The sequence below is a fragment of the Zootoca vivipara genome, chromosome 3, assembly GCF_965207765.1.
Source record: "Zootoca vivipara chromosome 3, rZooViv2.hap1.1, whole genome shotgun sequence".
Taxonomy (NCBI): domain Eukaryota; kingdom Metazoa; phylum Chordata; class Lepidosauria; order Squamata; family Lacertidae; genus Zootoca; species Zootoca vivipara.
Window position 1 is genome coordinate 72742698 of NC_142586.1, and position 18432 is coordinate 72761129.

At 44.7% G+C, this 18432-nt stretch overlaps 2 protein-coding genes across 2 annotated transcripts; one reads left to right on the forward strand and one right to left on the reverse strand.

Moving 5' to 3' along the window:
* Positions 1–347: 347 nt before the first annotated feature.
* Positions 348–7321, reverse strand: EXOC8 (exocyst complex component 8). The gene is made up of 2 exons (XM_035108458.3): positions 5657–7321; positions 348–3515 (listed from the first exon to the last, which is right to left on the reverse strand). Exons 1-2 carry the CDS (start codon positions 7205–7207, stop codon positions 2907–2909), a joined length of 2160 nt encoding a protein of 719 aa, XP_034964349.1. The 5' UTR covers positions 7208–7321; the 3' UTR covers positions 348–2906.
* Positions 7322–7441: 120 nt separating this feature from the next.
* Positions 7442–15207, forward strand: SPRTN (SprT-like N-terminal domain). Its single transcript, XM_035108455.3, has 5 exons — positions 7442–7826; positions 8850–8949; positions 10026–10154; positions 11881–12139; positions 13167–15207. The coding sequence occupies exons 1-5, from the start codon at positions 7576–7578 to the stop codon at positions 13880–13882; spliced, it is 1455 nt and encodes a 484-aa protein (XP_034964346.1). The 5' UTR covers positions 7442–7575; the 3' UTR covers positions 13883–15207.
* The last annotated feature ends 3225 nt before the right edge of the window (positions 15208–18432 follow it).

The window sequence follows — 18432 nt, forward strand, 5'->3', positions numbered from 1 at the left end:
ACTGTGGGATGCAAAAGCAAGAGGGAAGGGCACTCTGGCCTCATCCATCAGCCAGAGGAGCAAGATCCATCAATTGCTATTCAAGCAAGAACACCATGAACATTAGATTGAACCTGGCCCCAAGGCATATGAATGCTTGCGGTTCAAAACTTTGGTCTGGCCTTGAAGAACTGATCTCCCTACTCTGCCTTTCCCCATCCTTGTGTGTCTTATAAGTTTGTAGGCTAGATGAGGCATGTAAGCTATGGCCAGCTTCTCTTTCAGTCTGTCTCTCTTGATGAGAGGTGCTTTGAGACTCATTGTTCATACACATACAGAGGCTTAAGAAGACAAAACACAATTTGAAAGATTGTTAGGGCACACTTTTTTAATCCAGTCATTTGTGTTAATTTACAAATACAGTCTGCATGTTTAGGCATTATTCTCATTCATAAATAATTTGGCCTCCATACATTCACAGGCATGATATAAACAGAATCGTAAGTTACTAAGCACCGGGACTATTTGTTGTTCGTCAGAAACCCAGAATTGCTCTACATAGTTCAGTGGGGCCCTCTTCAGCAGTCTACTGAACACCCAATGAGGAGTTTCTCTGTTAATTAAATGGCAGCTTCTTCAGTCTGCTGGATGAACAGTCCTGAGGGGGATTTTCTTGTGTGTATTTTAAAAAAAATCATACATACAATGACTGGAGAATGCAAAGCTGTTTTGTGTGTCACACACACAGAAAGAGAGAGCAAATAATTATACCTACTATCCTTTGGCATAACAGCCCATTTACCATGACTGCATATTAGACAATATGTTCAAGGAGGGATGGGAAATGTGTGGCCCTCCAGATGATGTTGGACTCCCAAATCACAACAGGCCCAGCCAGCATGACTAATGGATTGTGGGAGTTGTAGTCCAACAACTTCCAGAGGGCCATGTATTTCACATCCACACACTAAGCATTTTCTACACCACACTCTTTTAGAGATCAAAGGAAGGTGAATCACACTACATGTGTCACACTCAGCTGATCCCAGTTGCCATCCAGCCACTGGCAGTGAGAGGCAAAATTAACCATTTGCAAGATGTGACTTGCCCTACAACACTATGCATTGTGCCACCCTTCTCCAACCAGATACCCTCAAAATGTTTTGGACTAAACTCACATCTGTTCTGGCCACCACGGCCATGCTGGCTGAGGCTGATGGGAGCTATAGTCTAAAATATCTGGAGGGCACAGAGCTACATAATATCAAGCAACATTTTGAACCAAACACTTCTACAATGCTGCGCCAGAAAGTAATTTTTCCTTATAACTTTTTTTCCTGGGGCAAACTATTGGTACTCTCACAATTATGCTTCCTCTATTATTTTTATGTTCTCAAGTTCTCAAGACCAGAGGGAACAGATCTCCAAAGGCCACAATTGTGAATTAAGGCCTTTAATACTTTTCAGCATACAATCCAGACAGTTTATTTTACATCTTTTTAAAGAACATTAGCTGTTTCTTCTTATATTCCATGGAAAAATGTCCCCTGGTGTCATTAACTATGGTTCAGTGTCAATTATGCAATCCCAGTGTACAACATGGTGGGGATGTCACAATATGTTAGGCAGTATTAAATTTGCAGACATAACACCTACCTATGCTTGAAAAGAATAAAAACCTAAAACCCTCTACCTACATTATACACAATCATACTGTGTGCAGAGCTACAGACAAGCCTGCTAGGAATAGGCCTTGGTTATAGTTCCTACAAGCTTTCATTGTCTACTGCACACGTGCCTCTACCCCCAAACCCTAATTTTCACTTATGGTAACTCAAAAGCTCCTTGCTATTCATACAAGGTCACTTCTCACCCCTGTTGCACCCTTCATCACTTGATCACAAATGGGTAGTTTTTCACATCATGAATTCTGCAGGGGTTCCCTTTATCAGGCTGATTTGGCAACATGTAAAACTATTCTCTGTTTTATTTGTTTTCAAGTCATTATTCGTGTTGATTACATAAGCAGTTATCAACCTAGATTCGATGATACACCTTTCCTTCAATTAACATGCCTGGTGGCAAGCCCCCCCCCCCAAATGTATAGAGGGCCATAATGGAATTGTGTGCATGTTTTTGACAAAGCACTTCCCACAGCTAATTTAACAATGCAGGTTTGGGTGGTGTTTTAAGAAATCTGAATAACAGATTTGGCCCTATGGCTGCCAAGGAGCTGTGACTAAACTGCAAAAAAACAATCCCCAAGTGGAACAACAGTCCGTGTAGCAACTGCTCATTCAATCCAATTCTCACCTGCCACAAATGAGACTGAATTTGACTTTGACAGCATTTGTATTTGACCACCATCATTTACGTTTATAGATTTATCATTACCAAGAATCAGTAATGCACACAGGAACTGCTACACGCAAGACTGAATTCCATGCTCCTGCCAAGTTTTAATTTTCAGAGGAATTTTAAGCCACACATTTTTGAAAAGCAGCATTTGCTGTGGTTTTTACAACCTTTTTTTCAATTTATCAAAGAGGGAATTATGCAAATTTGCTTTTTGTTTCTCAAACTGATTCTTCTTTTTCTGAAGGTCAATATAATAGAAGCACTAGGTGTATCTCATCATTTATATTTCTGTAAAATACTTATCAGAAGCTATTCTTGATCATACTAATTATATTTAAATAGTTCATTAGCCTTTGGGCCAAAACACACTTTGACACTAGATGAGCTCCTTTACCTAATGCCACAACCTTTGAGGAAAATATACTAGATGTGGCTCTTCTACTAAAGTACTTGCTTTGTCTTCTTCTTTTTTTGCAGGGCATAATTAGTTAAAGGGAATGTTAATGTATGTTTGAAAATGTGCACATGTATACATGACATGTTATACTAAAATAATGAGAGATTACATTTCACACTACAGAGGTAGTACTTTCAGGATTAACACGCACCGGTTTTGAAGTATTCCTCAGATCTTGCAGCTGCTTAGCCGGTTTCCCTACTCCTTCCTCAAACCTCTTCTCTACAACAGGAAGGACAATTTCATGAAGGAAAGATGCATTCTGCCTGATGAATGCTTTCTTCTCAGGGTCCTGTTCACAGCGTAAACTGTAATCAACATGCTGGATGGCCACAAGGATTATCTCCACCAGACTTTCCAGCAGAACCATATGGAGCTCTGGGAAGTAGAGCTTGAGAGCTTCCTCCAAGAAGGTCATGGTCTGTTTGGTGAAAGCCACAACAGTATAGCTAAGATTTACCCAGCAGTCATCACCAGTGTACTGATCAAAATTGGTCACACCACAGCTCTTCATCTCCTCTCTAAGTTTTCCTAAAGCTTCAGGGGTCATCAAGTTCATTCTCCGCCACATCTCTTCAGAGTTACGATGTTTTGTAGCCTCCATTATGATATCTTTCTGGCTCTGCAAAGCCCCTTTGATATCCTTCACTAGCAGGGTATGAATGATGAAGGTCAGATCCAAACCAATCTCACTGAGCTGCTTGCAGTGTTCCTTTGCCACCTTCAATAACAAGTTACATGATTAATTTTACTACATCTTTAAGCAGTTGCACAAGAGAGACACGCTAAAAGATAAGATAGCTTTAATCCCATTGTGAACAGCAGGAAAAACACATGACGTACATTCAGGGTTCGAAATGAGCAGGACGCCAGGCGCACTTGTAGATTCCTAATTTTAAAATTGAATTTTAACATTGTATTTAATCTGTATTTTAATTGAATTGTTTCTTTTATGCTTGTTTTGATATTTTTGTTGTTAGCCGCCCTGAGCCCGGTCTTGACTGGGAAGGGCGCGGTATAAATATTATTATTATTATTATTTTGTACCTTAAGGATTCTCCATTTGAGAGAACCTCAAAAAGTCAGGGTGCCATTTTTTGCACCTGACTGACACTCAAGGATTACTGAAATGTATGTGCTTTGAAGCCTCAAAGTATATGTTAAGGATAGACAATATGTTAAGGAGATTAACAATAAAGAGTAGAGTGTTTTGAAAACTGAAGTATGGTGCCAATATTTTTATTGTAAAAACCAAACTAAATATGTCATTTCTGCTAAAAATGTGATATTAACAATGTGTCACTTATGTGAATTGTTTGTTAATTCATGCTTATCAAAATAATAAATAAAAAGTGTTGCTGACCGCCCCCCACCCCCAGTGGCAACCAGACATTCTTTTTTGGTGCCCACAATCCAGGTCCCAGAAAGCATTTGGCTCCTAGCTTTTCTATCCGAGTTTCTAACACTATATACATTAAGGAGGAGAAGAAGATATGATCCAGCATTAATCCCTACCATTCTGGCCTTCAGAAAAAGGCAGTCTGTATCCCAGAGTGGGAAACATTTGTTATCCAGAGGGTTGCATCCCCTTGTGAGGGACCTTTGGGGGGGGGGTGTCATATGCCAGTGATGTGCATGACAAAAGACAAAAGTGGCCCGAGCAATGGCTGTGACCCTTACTTTTGTACAGTAGGCTACAACCCAACAACACAAAACCTGGAGATTCTACATATCTCTCCATCCAGGCAAACAGGAGGCATTGTCAATAATACATTTCTACCAGGCAATAGCATCTAAGGAGGATGTGGAGCAGAGCAGGTAAGGGGTATGGCCCGTGAAAGGGATATGGCCTAAAGATAGTCCAGAGAGACACCTGGAGTTTACAAGCAGCCCCTGGGCCCCAGGTTCACTGCCTTTGCTGTATCACATTGGTCAGAGCAGCAGGCAATGCAAGGTAATCCAGGCTGTCTCTTTCCTGGCAGGATAGGATCAGCCATGACAGTCTTCTTCACCTAAAGCAAAGACATGAGACCACCTTTTCCCACTAATCAGGGCATCTCACTGGAGGAGTGGGTTGCGGAGCAATTCTGTCCAGGCAAACTTCTCCAAACTTGGGTAAAAGTAATTTTACCCAACACATTTATGTATTTACTGCATCTCTGTCCCACCTTTTTATCTAAGGAGCTCAAGGTGGCATACATGGTGTCCCACCCCCCTCCTTTAATCCCCCACATCAGTCTGCCCACTACTGTTCCTAGTGTATTTGGGACTGCCACATGATTAGGGCAGAAAGCAGATGTGGGCCCCTACACTCCTCATTGTTTTTGCTGGCTGTAGGGAGGAGGCACCTTGGATATCCAGTACAGACTGCCTTTTCCTGAAAGACAAGTAACAACTCCAGAAGGTCTCAAGAGCAAAATACGCTTTGATCAGATAGTCAAAATCTGTAAAGTCATGCCACACGACTCGCCCTTTCTTTTGATCCTAATCTTAAAGTGGAATGACTCCTTTACGCTAGAAGAGCAAGAAATGCTTGTGTTGCTCTGCTTTAGAATTAAGCAAAAAGCACTCTAACATTATAAGAGTTGAAAAGGGAGAGAGGCTCTGAGTGATGGGGAATGTGGAGTACAGGATAGCCAATGCAGCTACTGCAATAAATTATTTTCACAGCTTCTTTACAGACAGAACACCCTGTTTCAGGACTGGGAATTGGACTAAATGACTCACTGGTTTCCTCCTTGCCCTGTATTCTATGACATTATCTGGAAAACTGAAGTAGTTATAAGAATGAAATTGTGGTCATCCAGTGTGTGTGTGACTGAACATAATACACCCACGTTTGGGCCTATATTTTCTTCATACCTTCACACACTCGGCAGCAGTGGATAAGCTCTCCTTACTGTCAAACACCTGCTTGCTAAATGCATCCACAAACATCCTCATAGCAGATCGGGCCCAGACAACAAAGGCAGAATAACATCCACTGTTGCCTGCAAAGTCTGTCTCGAACTCCCTTGCAGTCTCTAACAGGCTGGTGAAGAAGACATGGCAGAGCTTGTGAATATACAGCAGAGTGGCACCTTCAATGCGCAACTGGCGGATGGCTGTGTGTACTGCAGCTTCCCTGTTCCTCAAGAAAAGTTCACATGCTTTGGTTGATTGACCCAAGCGGATGAGCTGAGAAACAGCTCGGCGGGTAGCTCTAGGCCCACCCCGTAGAGACCTATCTGGAGAAAGTTCAAATACAAGCACATCAGTGAGCTGTCGGACTCTTTCGTCCACTTTTGTTCGTAGTTCCCTGACTGGCTGGGTCACAGGCTTATCTCCCAGGTACTCATTCAGTTTATCTAGCAAATCAACTGCCCCTTCAAAGTCTCTCTGAGCAATGCAGACATCCAGATCCTCGGGCAACTCCTGAATCCATTCTAGGGACAAATCCACCACTTCTTCGTCCGGTGTTGCCTCCTCTTCATCCTCATCCTCAAAAGGATTGGTGGCTTCTGGAGGGGAGGGGGGAGGGGCCCGCACTGGGGCCTCTTGCTCTAGCCGCCGCTTCTCACTGAGGACGCGATTCCTCTTGGTCTCCTCCAACACTTCCAGCCACTCTTTCTTGATCTTGGCGTTCTCTGCTTGGAAGATACGGCTCTCGGGGAACATGAGCAGCTTGAACATGTCCTTCATGGGCGGGTTGTCCTTGACGTTGACCACCGCCAGCCCATCCAGCGGGTAAAGGGCATCGTACCGGTATGCCCCGCGCTTGTTAGGGAGCCATGCCGCCACAAGCAGGCAGTCATTCATGAGGAAGGCGTGCACCCTCTGGACCTGCACCATGTGGTCGGCATCATACTCCACGAGGTCCCCGTTGTAGACCAAGTACTTGCCGGGGCTCTCTGGCAGCAGGTCGCGGCAGCCCTCCACCTTCTCCAGGAGGGTGGTGAGGGTGCGTTGGCGGCCCTCCTCGCTGGCAGCGTTGTCTTTGGCCGAGAGGGCCAGGAAGGGGTTGGTGTGGGGGTCGGCAGCGGCCCGCCGGGCGCCCCCCAGGGCCGGGTCGTCGCGGTCGGCGGCGCTGGCCTGCTGCAGGAGGGCCTGCGTGACGGCCTCCATGATGCCCTTCTGCTCGGTGAGGATGTGGCTCAGCTGGTACATCTCGCTCTCCAGGTAGCTGATCTCGCGCGCCGTCTCAATGAACTGCCGGTAGTTCTGGTAGACGTTGCGCTTGAGGCTCTGCGCCGTCTCCTCGCTCAGCGCCTGGATGCGCTGCCGGTGCTCCTGCAAGTCCCGGTCGCCGTCCGACTGCTGAGACAGCTGCTTCACGTACTCCTCCGCCGCGTAGCTGCCGGACTCCAGCTGCCGCCTCAGACGGCTCCCGCCGCCGCCGCCGCCCGCCGTCCCCTCGCCCACAGACAGCGCCATGTCCGAACCCGGAGCAACGAGAGAGCGGAGCGAGCGGCAGAGAGGAAGAAGGCCAGCGCCAAAAGCCAAGCCGCCAGAGCGCCTGCGCCCGACGCTGACGGCCTCGCGAGCGCGACGGAAGAGAGAGGGCGTGGAGCGGCCGGCACAACGGCGAACCAGACCCAGTGAGTAGAGCTACACACGGGGCGGCACTTCCGGGCTTAGCGGGGCCCCGCGCAAGCGCGTAACGAAACCAGAGCGGATGGGGATGGATTGGGGGGGGGAGGGAGGCGCGCCTCTGTACTCCTCCTAGGGCAAGTTGTTTGGCGCATGCGCCGAAGTTTGAAGAGTTCGCGACCGTCGGCTGGCTGGCATCCTGCCTGGGCGAGATGGACGGCGACTTCTTGCTGGCCCTTCGGCTGCAGGCGGAGTGGGAGGCAGAGGACGGGGAAGCTCAGGGGGCGAAGGCGGTGGCCGCCTCGCCCGGTTCCCCGGCGCGGTCGCTCTCCGTCGTGGACAGCGCCTGGGAGCTGCTGGACCCGAGCCCGGACGTTCGAGGCCTCTTCCTGCAGTTCAACGAGACCCTCTTCTGGGGCCGCCTGGCAGCCGTGGAAGTGAAGTGGAGCCCGCGCATGACGCTGTAAGGAGAAGGGCGATCGCGGGAGAAGGAAAAGGCGGCTGTGAATCGCCCTTAAGGCTGTTACTCGCTCTGGGACCTGAGGGGGCGGGGAGGCGGGTAACAAATGATCAAAAATCATCATGATAATAATCAGTGCTTTCCCCCCCCCCTAAAAAATGTTTGGGGGTACTCTCATTTTAACTCAAGAGAATCACCATTTTATAGTTCAAATCGGGAATAATAAAGACAGTAAATGGTCCAGCTGACTGGTGTGAGGATCGCCCAGGGAACTTTTTTTCCAAGATGCACCCAAAAAAGAAAGGAGATGGACTAAGTTGGATACCTCACCCCGCTTACCTAGGACTAAGCCCTGTTGAGCGACGTAGGACTTAACTTTTGAGCAGATGTGGCTAGGATAGCAGTGTTAGTCCTTAAGGGAATTTCCCAAAATCCATAACTGAGCAGTTTCTATTGGAACCACACTGAATGTCACAAAATAGTCATCAAGTTTTGGTCTTGTTCCAGGTGGCATGACTGTATCCACAAGCACACAGTCAAAAAGCAGCTTCTCTGTATTTGTATACTACGTGTGGGCTCCTGGTGCTCGTTTACAACTTGAGGAGCATGTTGTATTCTGTCTTTTATCTGACCTTTGTGAGAGATGCAGTTCGTGTAGGAGAGGGCAACTTGTGACCCTCCAGATATTGCTGTATCCTGACAATTCTCCATGCTGAATGAAACTGGAATCCAACAATATATGGAGGGCTGCAGGTTTCCTGCAGTACATGGTATCACAAATTAAAAATCAATAACTTATTATGTCTGCTAGTATACTTGCTGCAGTGTGAGGACATTATTTGTAAACTAAATATTCTAACTCAAATTGTAACAGAATTGGAGAAAGTGCCTGCTTTCGTACCTCTCAGGAGGTCCTAGTCCAGCCACTAGCAGTGGGCACCTAATGTTTAATAAGAGTACCTAATATTTAGCAAGTCTAGTTTGTGTCTTAGTAAACAATTTGCCTTTTTTTATTTGTATTTCTAGGTGTGCAGGAGTTTGCTGCTATGAAGGCCGTGGTGGAATGTGCTCCATCCGGCTCAGTGAACCACTTTTGAAGTTGCGGCCAAGAAAGGATCTTGTAGAGGTATTCCTCTTTTGTATATAGATATGAACCAAAACATGTGCATTTCTTGCAGCTGATATGTACATTCCCAAAATCAAATGTATCTTGTAGTTTCGGAAACAAACATGTTTACCAGTGCTGCAAATAGCTATCTTATATTACAGCTACTTCTGCAAAGACAGGAGAAGCAAGCAGCTGCTTGCTGCTTGCAGAGACTTCTCCATCCTCTCCTGCCCTTTAGTGGTATTTTTTACCCATTATTTCCGCTTATAATGTGAATGTCTCCTTGAAATGTTGTGTTTATTTCTCATAAAATATTTCTATGTGATACCAGCATAGGGTGCAGTAATATAAATTAAAATCAACCGATACAATTTGAAGCATAAAAACAAAGGAACAGATAAAATCACACCAATCAATCAAAATCTAACTACTGTGGACCCTCCGGATACAAACTTAATTCATTCTGGGGGGTCCGTTCTCATCCTGAAAATTACTTAAGTAGAGGTGCCGCTTCTGCACACACACATGGCGCGGTTGAGCGCTTCTGCGCATGCGTGCACGGTGAAACCCAGAAGTATACACTTCCGGGTTTGCCGCGTTCGCAACCTGAAAGTTACATTACCTGAAGGTAATGTAACCCGAGGGTCCACTGTATGTGGTCAACTCCCCCTCCCCCGAAAAGTCTGGTGGAATAGGTGTGTTTTCAGCTGATCCCCAAAACTGTTCTGTGTTTTAGGGGGGAGGGTATTCCATAGTTGGACTGCCAGTACAGAATAAGCCCTCTTTGCTGCATAACAGGTGCCTCTCAGATGCATAACAACAAGGGAGGCATCAGTTGCTGATCTTAACACATGGAAGGATTGGTTTGGGAGGAAACTTCAAAGGTTTGTGTCCCAAATTTTGGTTTATGAAGCTGGGATCATGTCTGACTTATCTCAAAGAATGGAAAACTGGAAGCAAGAAGATTTTAAGCTTTATTTTTTAAATTGACTACCATTTCTTTTGGTAGTCAACTTAACAATAAGTAATCGAATGTTTTACCTGTATGTTAGGACACAGCATTTTAAGTAATCCAGTAATAATTTTAATTTCAGACCCTGTTACATGAAATGATTCATGCCTTGTTATTTGTCACTAATAATGACAAAGATCGTGAATCCCATGGCCCGGAATTCTGCAAACACATGCATCGGATAAACCGCCTAACTGGAGCCAATATTACAGTAAGCATTCTCTGTAACGAATACTAGTTTGTAGATTTGGAAAACTGATTTTTGGTGGAAGGCCACACTCCAGAGTTGCACTCTGGGAAGGGCGTTTGGAAGCCGCCCTGAACATCTTGGTTAAAACGACTTTTATTATAAATGAGGGAATATGTTTTTTCCAGCGTACAATACCCTTCCAAGACTGTGTCCTTTCTTGTACAATAAAAATCAACACTGCTGTCCTCTTCCCCAGTTCAGTCCCTTATGGTGCTGTGGTGTTGCTCCCTGTGAGGCAGTGCTCTCATTGCAGGCTGCCAGAGACTCCTGCACCTTACAGCCATTCTATCCCCCACAGCCACTCCCAAACAGTGTTAGAAACTGAGATATGAAAGCTAGGAGCTAAATGGCACCTTGAACCTAGGTTATGGACGCAACAACAGAATATCCAGGTGCGCTTTTTTTATAACAAGAATACAAAGCTGAAAATTAATGAAAATATTATGTTCATTTTTCACATGGTCTAGTCCTTCCCCTGCCCACCTCTCTGTTATTCTTAAGAGCAGGCATCCCCAAACTTCGGCCCTCCAGATGTTTTGGACTACAATTCCCATCATCCCTGACCACTGTTCCTGTTAGCTAGGGATCATGGGAGTTGTAGGCCAAAACATCTGGAGGGCCGCAGTTTGGGGATGCCTGCTTAAGAGGGTCTCCTCTCCAGTCTTCAGAGAGTAGTTGGAAATTGGGAGGCAGAAAAAGGTCCTCCTTTCCTTCCACTCTGCAGTTGTAATCTGAAATTTTACGCGCAGTACTGCGCCCAGAGCTCTGAAACTGCTCGCGCTAATGAAATTCCCTGTCCCAAAATGTGCCTAGAACAATGGGAGTTTCAAACAGTCTCTCTTACCAGATGCATTTCACAAACACGACGACATGTATTTTTTCCTCAATAGCCCACCATTCTGTCTCTTCTTCCCCTAACTGCCCCAGCTGTCACTTCCAGTTCCCCTGACATTCCAGTTCCCCTGACAAAAGTTGCCAAGAGTGAAAATGTTACTTATCCTCAGGCAAACTAGCCTTATGAAATATATCAAATCCAAAACAGAAACATTTTTTAAACCCACCTTACTAAGCCCCGTGAATCATTTGCCACGGCAGCCTTCCCCAACCTGGTGCCCTCCAAATGTTTTGGACAACATTACCTAGTACGTTTGGCTAGGATTAGTGAGAAATGTAGCCTGAAACATTTGGAGGGCACCAGGTTTTGGAAGGCCTCCATGGTGTGATGTGTGAGTTGGGAAAATTGTGGTTATTGTTAATCATAACTTTCTTTCAAATGAGAATAAATAACTATGGTTTGGAGTGGGTTTAAGATTCTAATTTGGATGCAAATGTGGTTAACAATAACCATCGTTCGACTGCTTCAGACATTACAGCAAACTCTGAATATCACAAGACAGGAAATTTACATATATCTCTGTAGAACTGAACATACAAGCCCCTGCATACCTCCAGTTGCCAAACCATGTTTTGGCCTTGATATTTGAAACAGACCACAGAATTCTGTTGTTAGTAGATACCGTTTGATTTTCTTCTGTGTTTGGGGACAGCTCCAATATCCATGCCTCTTGCCTGTAGTGACTTGGGAAGCCCTGGTTGGCCTGATTCCATCAGTCTTCACGGTGGGCTGCGGGTTCATCTGGTGTGAATGAATGTTCTGCATTAAGACAAATTTGTTGGTTATATTTAGATCTATCATGAGTTTCATGATGAAGTGGATTCCTATCGCCAGCACTGGTGGCGATGCAATGGTCCATGTCAAAATAAAAAGCCGTATTTTGGCTATGTGAAGCGTGCAATGAATAGAGCACCATCTGCAAACGACTTCTGGTGGGCTGAGCACCAACAGACGTGTGGAGGTACATATACCAAGGTTAAGGAGCCAGAGAACTACACCAAGAAAGGCAAAGAGAAGATCCCACAATCAAAATTCCTAGCTGATGGCAAAGGTACTTGAATATCATTTAGTTACTAGTATCTTGAAGCCCGTTAAATTAACGGGTGCTAGAACATGCAATTCCCTCCGCCCATTCCCGCTCTCTCTCTCCCCCTCCCTTCTTTTCTCCACCCACACGCGCCGGGACTCTCCTGGGCTGCCACCGGCGCTGCTCCTCCATCGCTGCTCCACCTCCTCCTCCTTGGCTGCCGCGGTCCATGCCTAGGCAGGGGAGGGGGGAAGGTAGGGGCAGCCAGGGCCCTCTTTCCTTCCTGCCCTCCCCCTGGGCTCGAGCCCCCTCCTTGTCCACCGCCGCCTCAGGACCAGGCCTAGCTCCAGCGGCTGCTCCCACCGACGCTCTCCCTGTCGTTCGCCCCCCCCCGGCAGCCGCCGCAGCGCTACATGGCCGTCGCTGTAGCCAACCAAAGTCAGTCAGACACTCAACCTTGCGATTGCACCGCGAGGGAAACAGTAGGCAGGGGGGGAGAGCGCGCATGCGTGTGCGCAATGCCCGCTTGCTGCTGGTCGCCGGGGGGGGGGAGCGTAGGGGAGAAAAAAAGGAAAAGAAAGCAGCCTCCTTCTCCTCGCGCTTTAGCGTAAGCACAGTGAGGCGCTGTCTGGCCGGGAGTGGCGGTTGGCGGCCGCAGGGAAACGGGAGGCAGAGGGGTGGGGTGGGGAGAGCACCCGTGTGTGTGCGTCCAGTCTCTGCGTCCAATCCCTGTGTCCGTGGGGCACATGCGCAGTAGCGCAAACCCAGGGACACAGGGACTGGACGCAGAGACACTTGGACTTTATTATATAGGATTACCAGCAGAGGATGGTGATGTTATTACCAGCCTCATAACCATTTCTACACTGTTTTTCATCAGTTAATATTACTGGGTGGTTTATAGCATAAACCAAAGAGTACATAACTAAAAGTGTTAAGCAGGGGAAAAGATTCTTCTGATGAATGATCGCTCCTAGAGATGTAATAGAGTACTGCTGGTGAATGTTTTCCAAATATGTGATTGTTCTGTGTATTTCTGATGTATTTGCAGGAAACGCTAATGGAAGCAATATGCAGACCCTAATTCCTTTTAGTGGAAAAGGATATATCCTTGGAGGAAAAAGCACCCTGTCACCATCAGAGAGGACTGCAAGTCCAAGCAATGATAAGAACAGATTGCTGCTCAGTTTGCAGCATCATTCACCATCTGGTTTGATAAGATCAAATCCTCAAAATGCAAGCATATCCTCACCATTTTCTTCTGAAGGTGATAAGAATAGATTTGCTTCCTATGTTGCACTCCCTAAAGTATCAGTTGCTAACAAAAAAGCGTACACTAATGTTAATGGCTCGCCCATTAAAAATGTTTCTTTTAATGGAGGAAGATCAAAGTCAAGCCCTATAAATGTTACGTGGGATTTACACTCGAAGAGGATACCAGTAAAAAGCATTTCTGAACCATTTACGTCAACTCCCAAATCCCATAGTTCATCTCCTAGAAATAGCAGCACACACAGTGGTGGACCAGCAAAACGGGCAAAAATGGAAGACACTGCTTCTTTTGAAAAATACTTTATACATAAAGCAGATCCAGGGTTGACCAGCCCTTCTTTGAAGAGAAAGCACGAACCAGTAGCCTCAGAAAGGCCAGCTACTTCTGCCAGTGCTGAGAACAGAAAAGTTTCCTGCCCTGTCTGCAGTTCTGAAGTTTTGGAAGCTAAAATTAATGAACACCTAGATTCCTGTCTCCAAGATTCCTTATCATGATTCTGACATTAAGAATGCTGCTTTGCTCAGGGGTTATCTATCTTGACTGTATCATGTGTATTTATTCTCTTCCATATTTTGGCAGGGGGGTGGGGAGGGGATAATTGACATCCTCATCTGTGTGAAGGAAGCTTTCTTCAGCTTGGAATAGTGCTAGTAATGCCACCAACTTTCAGTACACATTTATAGCCATAAGAGGAAACAAATTCTGTTATAGAAGTTCTAAAGCAGGCATAGGCAAACTCGGCCCTCCAGATGTTTTGGGATTACAATTCCCACCATCCCTGACCACTGGTCCTGTTAGCTACGGATGATGGGAATTGTAGTCCCAAAACATCTGGAGGGCCGAGTTTGCCTACGTCCATTCTAAAGAAATAAACATGCATGGTTTTTAACTGACTTATTTTTTAAAAGTCTATTCACTCATTCAAAATACCTGTTTGTTTTATCTCAAAAGCTACTTTCAAGCCTTTCAGTAGTTTTGCAGACTACTATTTTTGAGCCATTTAATATCAACGGAATAAAAAATGAGTGTGAATTCATATACTTCCACCTTTGCTTACATTTGAATCAGACTTAATTTCCTGGAAGCAACACATTTTATTATAATAAATAGAGATGGTTAAAGCTGCACTCATGATAAGTTTTCACAGAGCTTTAAAATGTTCTAGGAGGGAGGGTTAAGTCTCCAGATTGTGGCACTGTTCCTAAAACTGTTCATTGGCCCATCTCATTGTTGGCTAATGTGTCTGAAGATTATGGGAAATGTTTTTGTGAGAGAAGATGGGATAGATGAAATATACCTTTGTAGATTTGAGGAGCCATATGTGACATAATGGTTTATATCCTCAGGCTGTCTGCAATGAATGAGATGCATCTAATTCTGGAATCGGATTGAGATCTCACAAGTCTCACTTTTTAAATGTAGAAGAGCAGTTTGCTGTTCAAAAATCTCCACTTTCTGGAATTCAGTTTTGTTCTAATAATTTACATATTCAGCAGAAGAAATGGCCTGTTCTAATGTTGATAGAGATCTGGGATGTGTTATGCCTCTGCTTCATGCCATTCTGGTTATGTTCATTTCTGAGCCCCAAGTGTCAACATGATTGCTTGTTGACGATTAGGATGTTCCATTTTTATCCCTCCCCCCGCCTGGTTGAATTTGGTCAGATATCTAGAACTCTCTTCACAAACCAGAAGGTCTCCTTTTCATCTATTGAGGTATATGTGTGCCTGTAAATGAAGCTTTCAATTACATTGTATTTTGTGTTGAGCATTTCACAGCCAACTGATAAATTTTAAATAAAAATAACTTTTCTTTTTTTTTTAAATATTTTTATTAATTTTCCAATTAAAACCAATTATATCACATTCATTATTTCAAATTATACACATATATATATCAATCAAACCGAATGTTATGCCAAATCGTCTAGAAAATTTTTTATTTGGGTTCCCATGCTTCAAGAAATTGGGGATTCCTCGCAACCGTCCACTGCTGTCTTTTTTCTAAAGTTCAAATCGTCCTCCAAGTTCATAATAATCCAGATCTTCCCCTTACAGTCACATAGATGTTTTCCACTTTCAACCGATTGTTTCCCAGCTGCTGAGATAAATATCAAACAAGGTTTCACAAATGTTCTTTCTCCTGTGTGGGTTAATCAGTCCAGCCTCCCCATAAATCTTCTTAGTCTGGAGCTCCCTGTTGCGTCGAATCAGCGTCATCTTAAAAAGCTCAAATCACTTTCGTTTTCTCTCATAGCCATGAAGATTAACGATCTTTATAAAATTTACAGCTTTTCCAGGCAGAAGACCCAAACATCAAACCATAAACTCTTGGTAAATTAATGGATCTCCTTGCCCTATAGCTGAACTTAGCTTCAGGTCGCTGCTCCAATTCAAAGTGCGTCACAGCTCATAAATCCTCCGAACGCGTCCAGGACTCCTTCCGTCCGACTAGGGGGGGGGGGCTTTTCTCATCGGCAACTCCACATCTTTAAAAAATATGCTCAGTAACAACAGTTTATAAAGTTCAACTCACACAGTCTTTTGCTTCTCTTTCACTCCAAACAAGCCAGGACATCGCGTCTGGGAAGGTACGAAGTATGAAGAAAAATAAAAAAAAAACTCAATTCCCTTATCGCTCCGTCCCCATCAATCCTTCTTCCAGATGATATACAGCCTTTGACTCCTCTCCCTCAGCAGCATAAATTTCTCAGCAGTAAACAGCGCTTCTTCCCCTCCTTCTGAAGTATGTCCATAGATTTAAGCCTAATTATCTTCTTTAACCATGGAAATCCCCGCCATGCAGATTAGCGTCCGGGAGTCCTGGCCCTCGTAAGTGCTTTTCAGCCCAAGCTCCCCCCACTCCATAAACAGTCGGAGTGGGTCTGGGGGCATCGCGGGCCAGCGGCCCCTCTCCGTAACCCCCGGAGAGGGTAGGGGGTTGCCATTTACTCCCCTAGCAACCGCCAAATTCCTTACGAAGGTCAGAGGGATGGAAAACAGGTCCGCCATTCCTGCCGGCGGAAACCGGAACCCAAATAAAAATAAATTTTCAGAAACAGCACCTGAAATTCAAGGTTCTGTTCTATAAAAGTGGGCTAGAAATTCCAAAATCTGCTCATTGTAAAGGTGCTGGAAAATTCAGCTAATGTTAACGGAATTTAGTATTGTTTTATGTATTATTTTCATTGTGTTTAAAGAAAATTAACACCCCATTGTTATTGTGGGGATTCAGACTATATATTCAACTGGTAACAAGTATCCTGCAGATGTAAACCACACTGTTTCAGTGATTTGATGTGAAGTTCTGTGGTAGACTTTGTCTTAATCAGTAAAGTAACAAGAGACATCTGATCTCAGTGATCAGCATGGTCAAGCATCTGTCCATGTGCCTGCAAATACCCCTCCATTGACTGTAGCTCCTGAATCAGGCTACTGGTGGCAAGGAGAAGGAGGAGGAGCAGCTACCATCTTATTGCTGCTCAGCCAGTAGTTATTTCACCAGGCTGTTCTGTGCTAGCTCTTGCCATTGCCCAAGAGACTGAGAAGTGGCCTTCAGCAATGAGGAGAAGCAGCAGCAAATATACTGATGGATAGGTGAGTGACAGCTGAGGAGAGGAGACGGTCCAGCAGCTACTGCCAGTGAGCGGGTGAGGATCTAGGACCTTGGCCCCACTTTTAAGGGATATATTGCCTGAGTGTCTTCAAGTCATCAGACCCAGTACTAACCAAAGATTTCCCTCACTTCACTAATCAGCGCTTTACATTTGAGAAGCATTGTACTATTATCAGGGCAATTAAAACAAAAAAAAAAACAGTGCAATCTCCAAGTTTTGAGGGAAATGCTCCAAAAGACCTCATTTAAAATTGCTATGTTCTGTTAGGGTTCCTGTGTTCCAGTTACTTTCTTAATTGTAGAACACAGCAAAAACCTGTCCTCAAGGAATGCAAGTGGTAGCAAATGCAAGTTTAATTTTTGTGCGCTATATAGTAAACTAAACATGGGTGATGGTTGCAACTAGCCGTGTGTTTTTGTTTTTTTACCAAAACATCTGTTAATATATAATTAAGAGCAATAGAGGAGGGTTCACCCTTCATTTATCCCACATGCCAAATAGGCAACTATCTTCAAAAGTTCTGTTCTGTGGCTATCCTTAGCAATACTGACTGTGCAAATCAAAATATTAAGTGGAACTTACAGCAGGCACTTCTTGTCTAACTAGATATGCAAGAAACTCTCAGGATTTGTAGTCTGAGAGCATATGTGACTGGTCATGAGATTTTAGTGAGTACTGTGCAATTTTGTGCATTCAGACTGAGCAATAGAAATCCACAATTCTCTGATTAAAAGCACTAATCCAGGGGTTGCCAACATGGCAACAATGGATCTAAAGGCTAGCATCACCAGTTCTAATCCTTGCAAGATCTAGGCTTCTTGCGTAGTTTTTTTTAAAAAATATGGTTTGTCTAATGCAGAGGTTTCCAAACTTTCCCCTGTTGGTGACACGCTTTTTAGATGTGCATCATTTCGCAACGCAGTAATTCAGTTTTACTAGCAAACCAGAGGTTAAACTAACCCCTTTCCAGCCCCAGTAGGAGCATTGGGAGCGTTCACGCGGCACACCTACACACTGCAGCCAACACACTAATGTGTTGCAACACACAGTTTGGAAAGCTCTGGTCTAATGAATGGTTAAGGAGAGGTAGGAAGCATGGAACTCTGGAGGGACAATAGTTACACAGAAGTAAGAAACTGAGAGCACAATGCCTGATACCTCCTACTAAACTGGTAAACCTTATCAAGAATAGGCAATACTTGGAGGCAGTGTGGTGTGTTCTTTCTCTCTCTCTTTTTTTTTTTTGAATAATTTTTATTAATTTTTAGAAGAAAAAAAAACACATACAAAGTATACAACATAAACTCTGTCCCTTCATTTTCCCTCCACCCACCAGCCCACCTCTGCCACCAGTGAGCCCCATGGGTATTGGGGAACAAAGGGGTCCATTTTAAGCTGGGTTTGACCTCCCCCCTCCTTCCTCCCCCC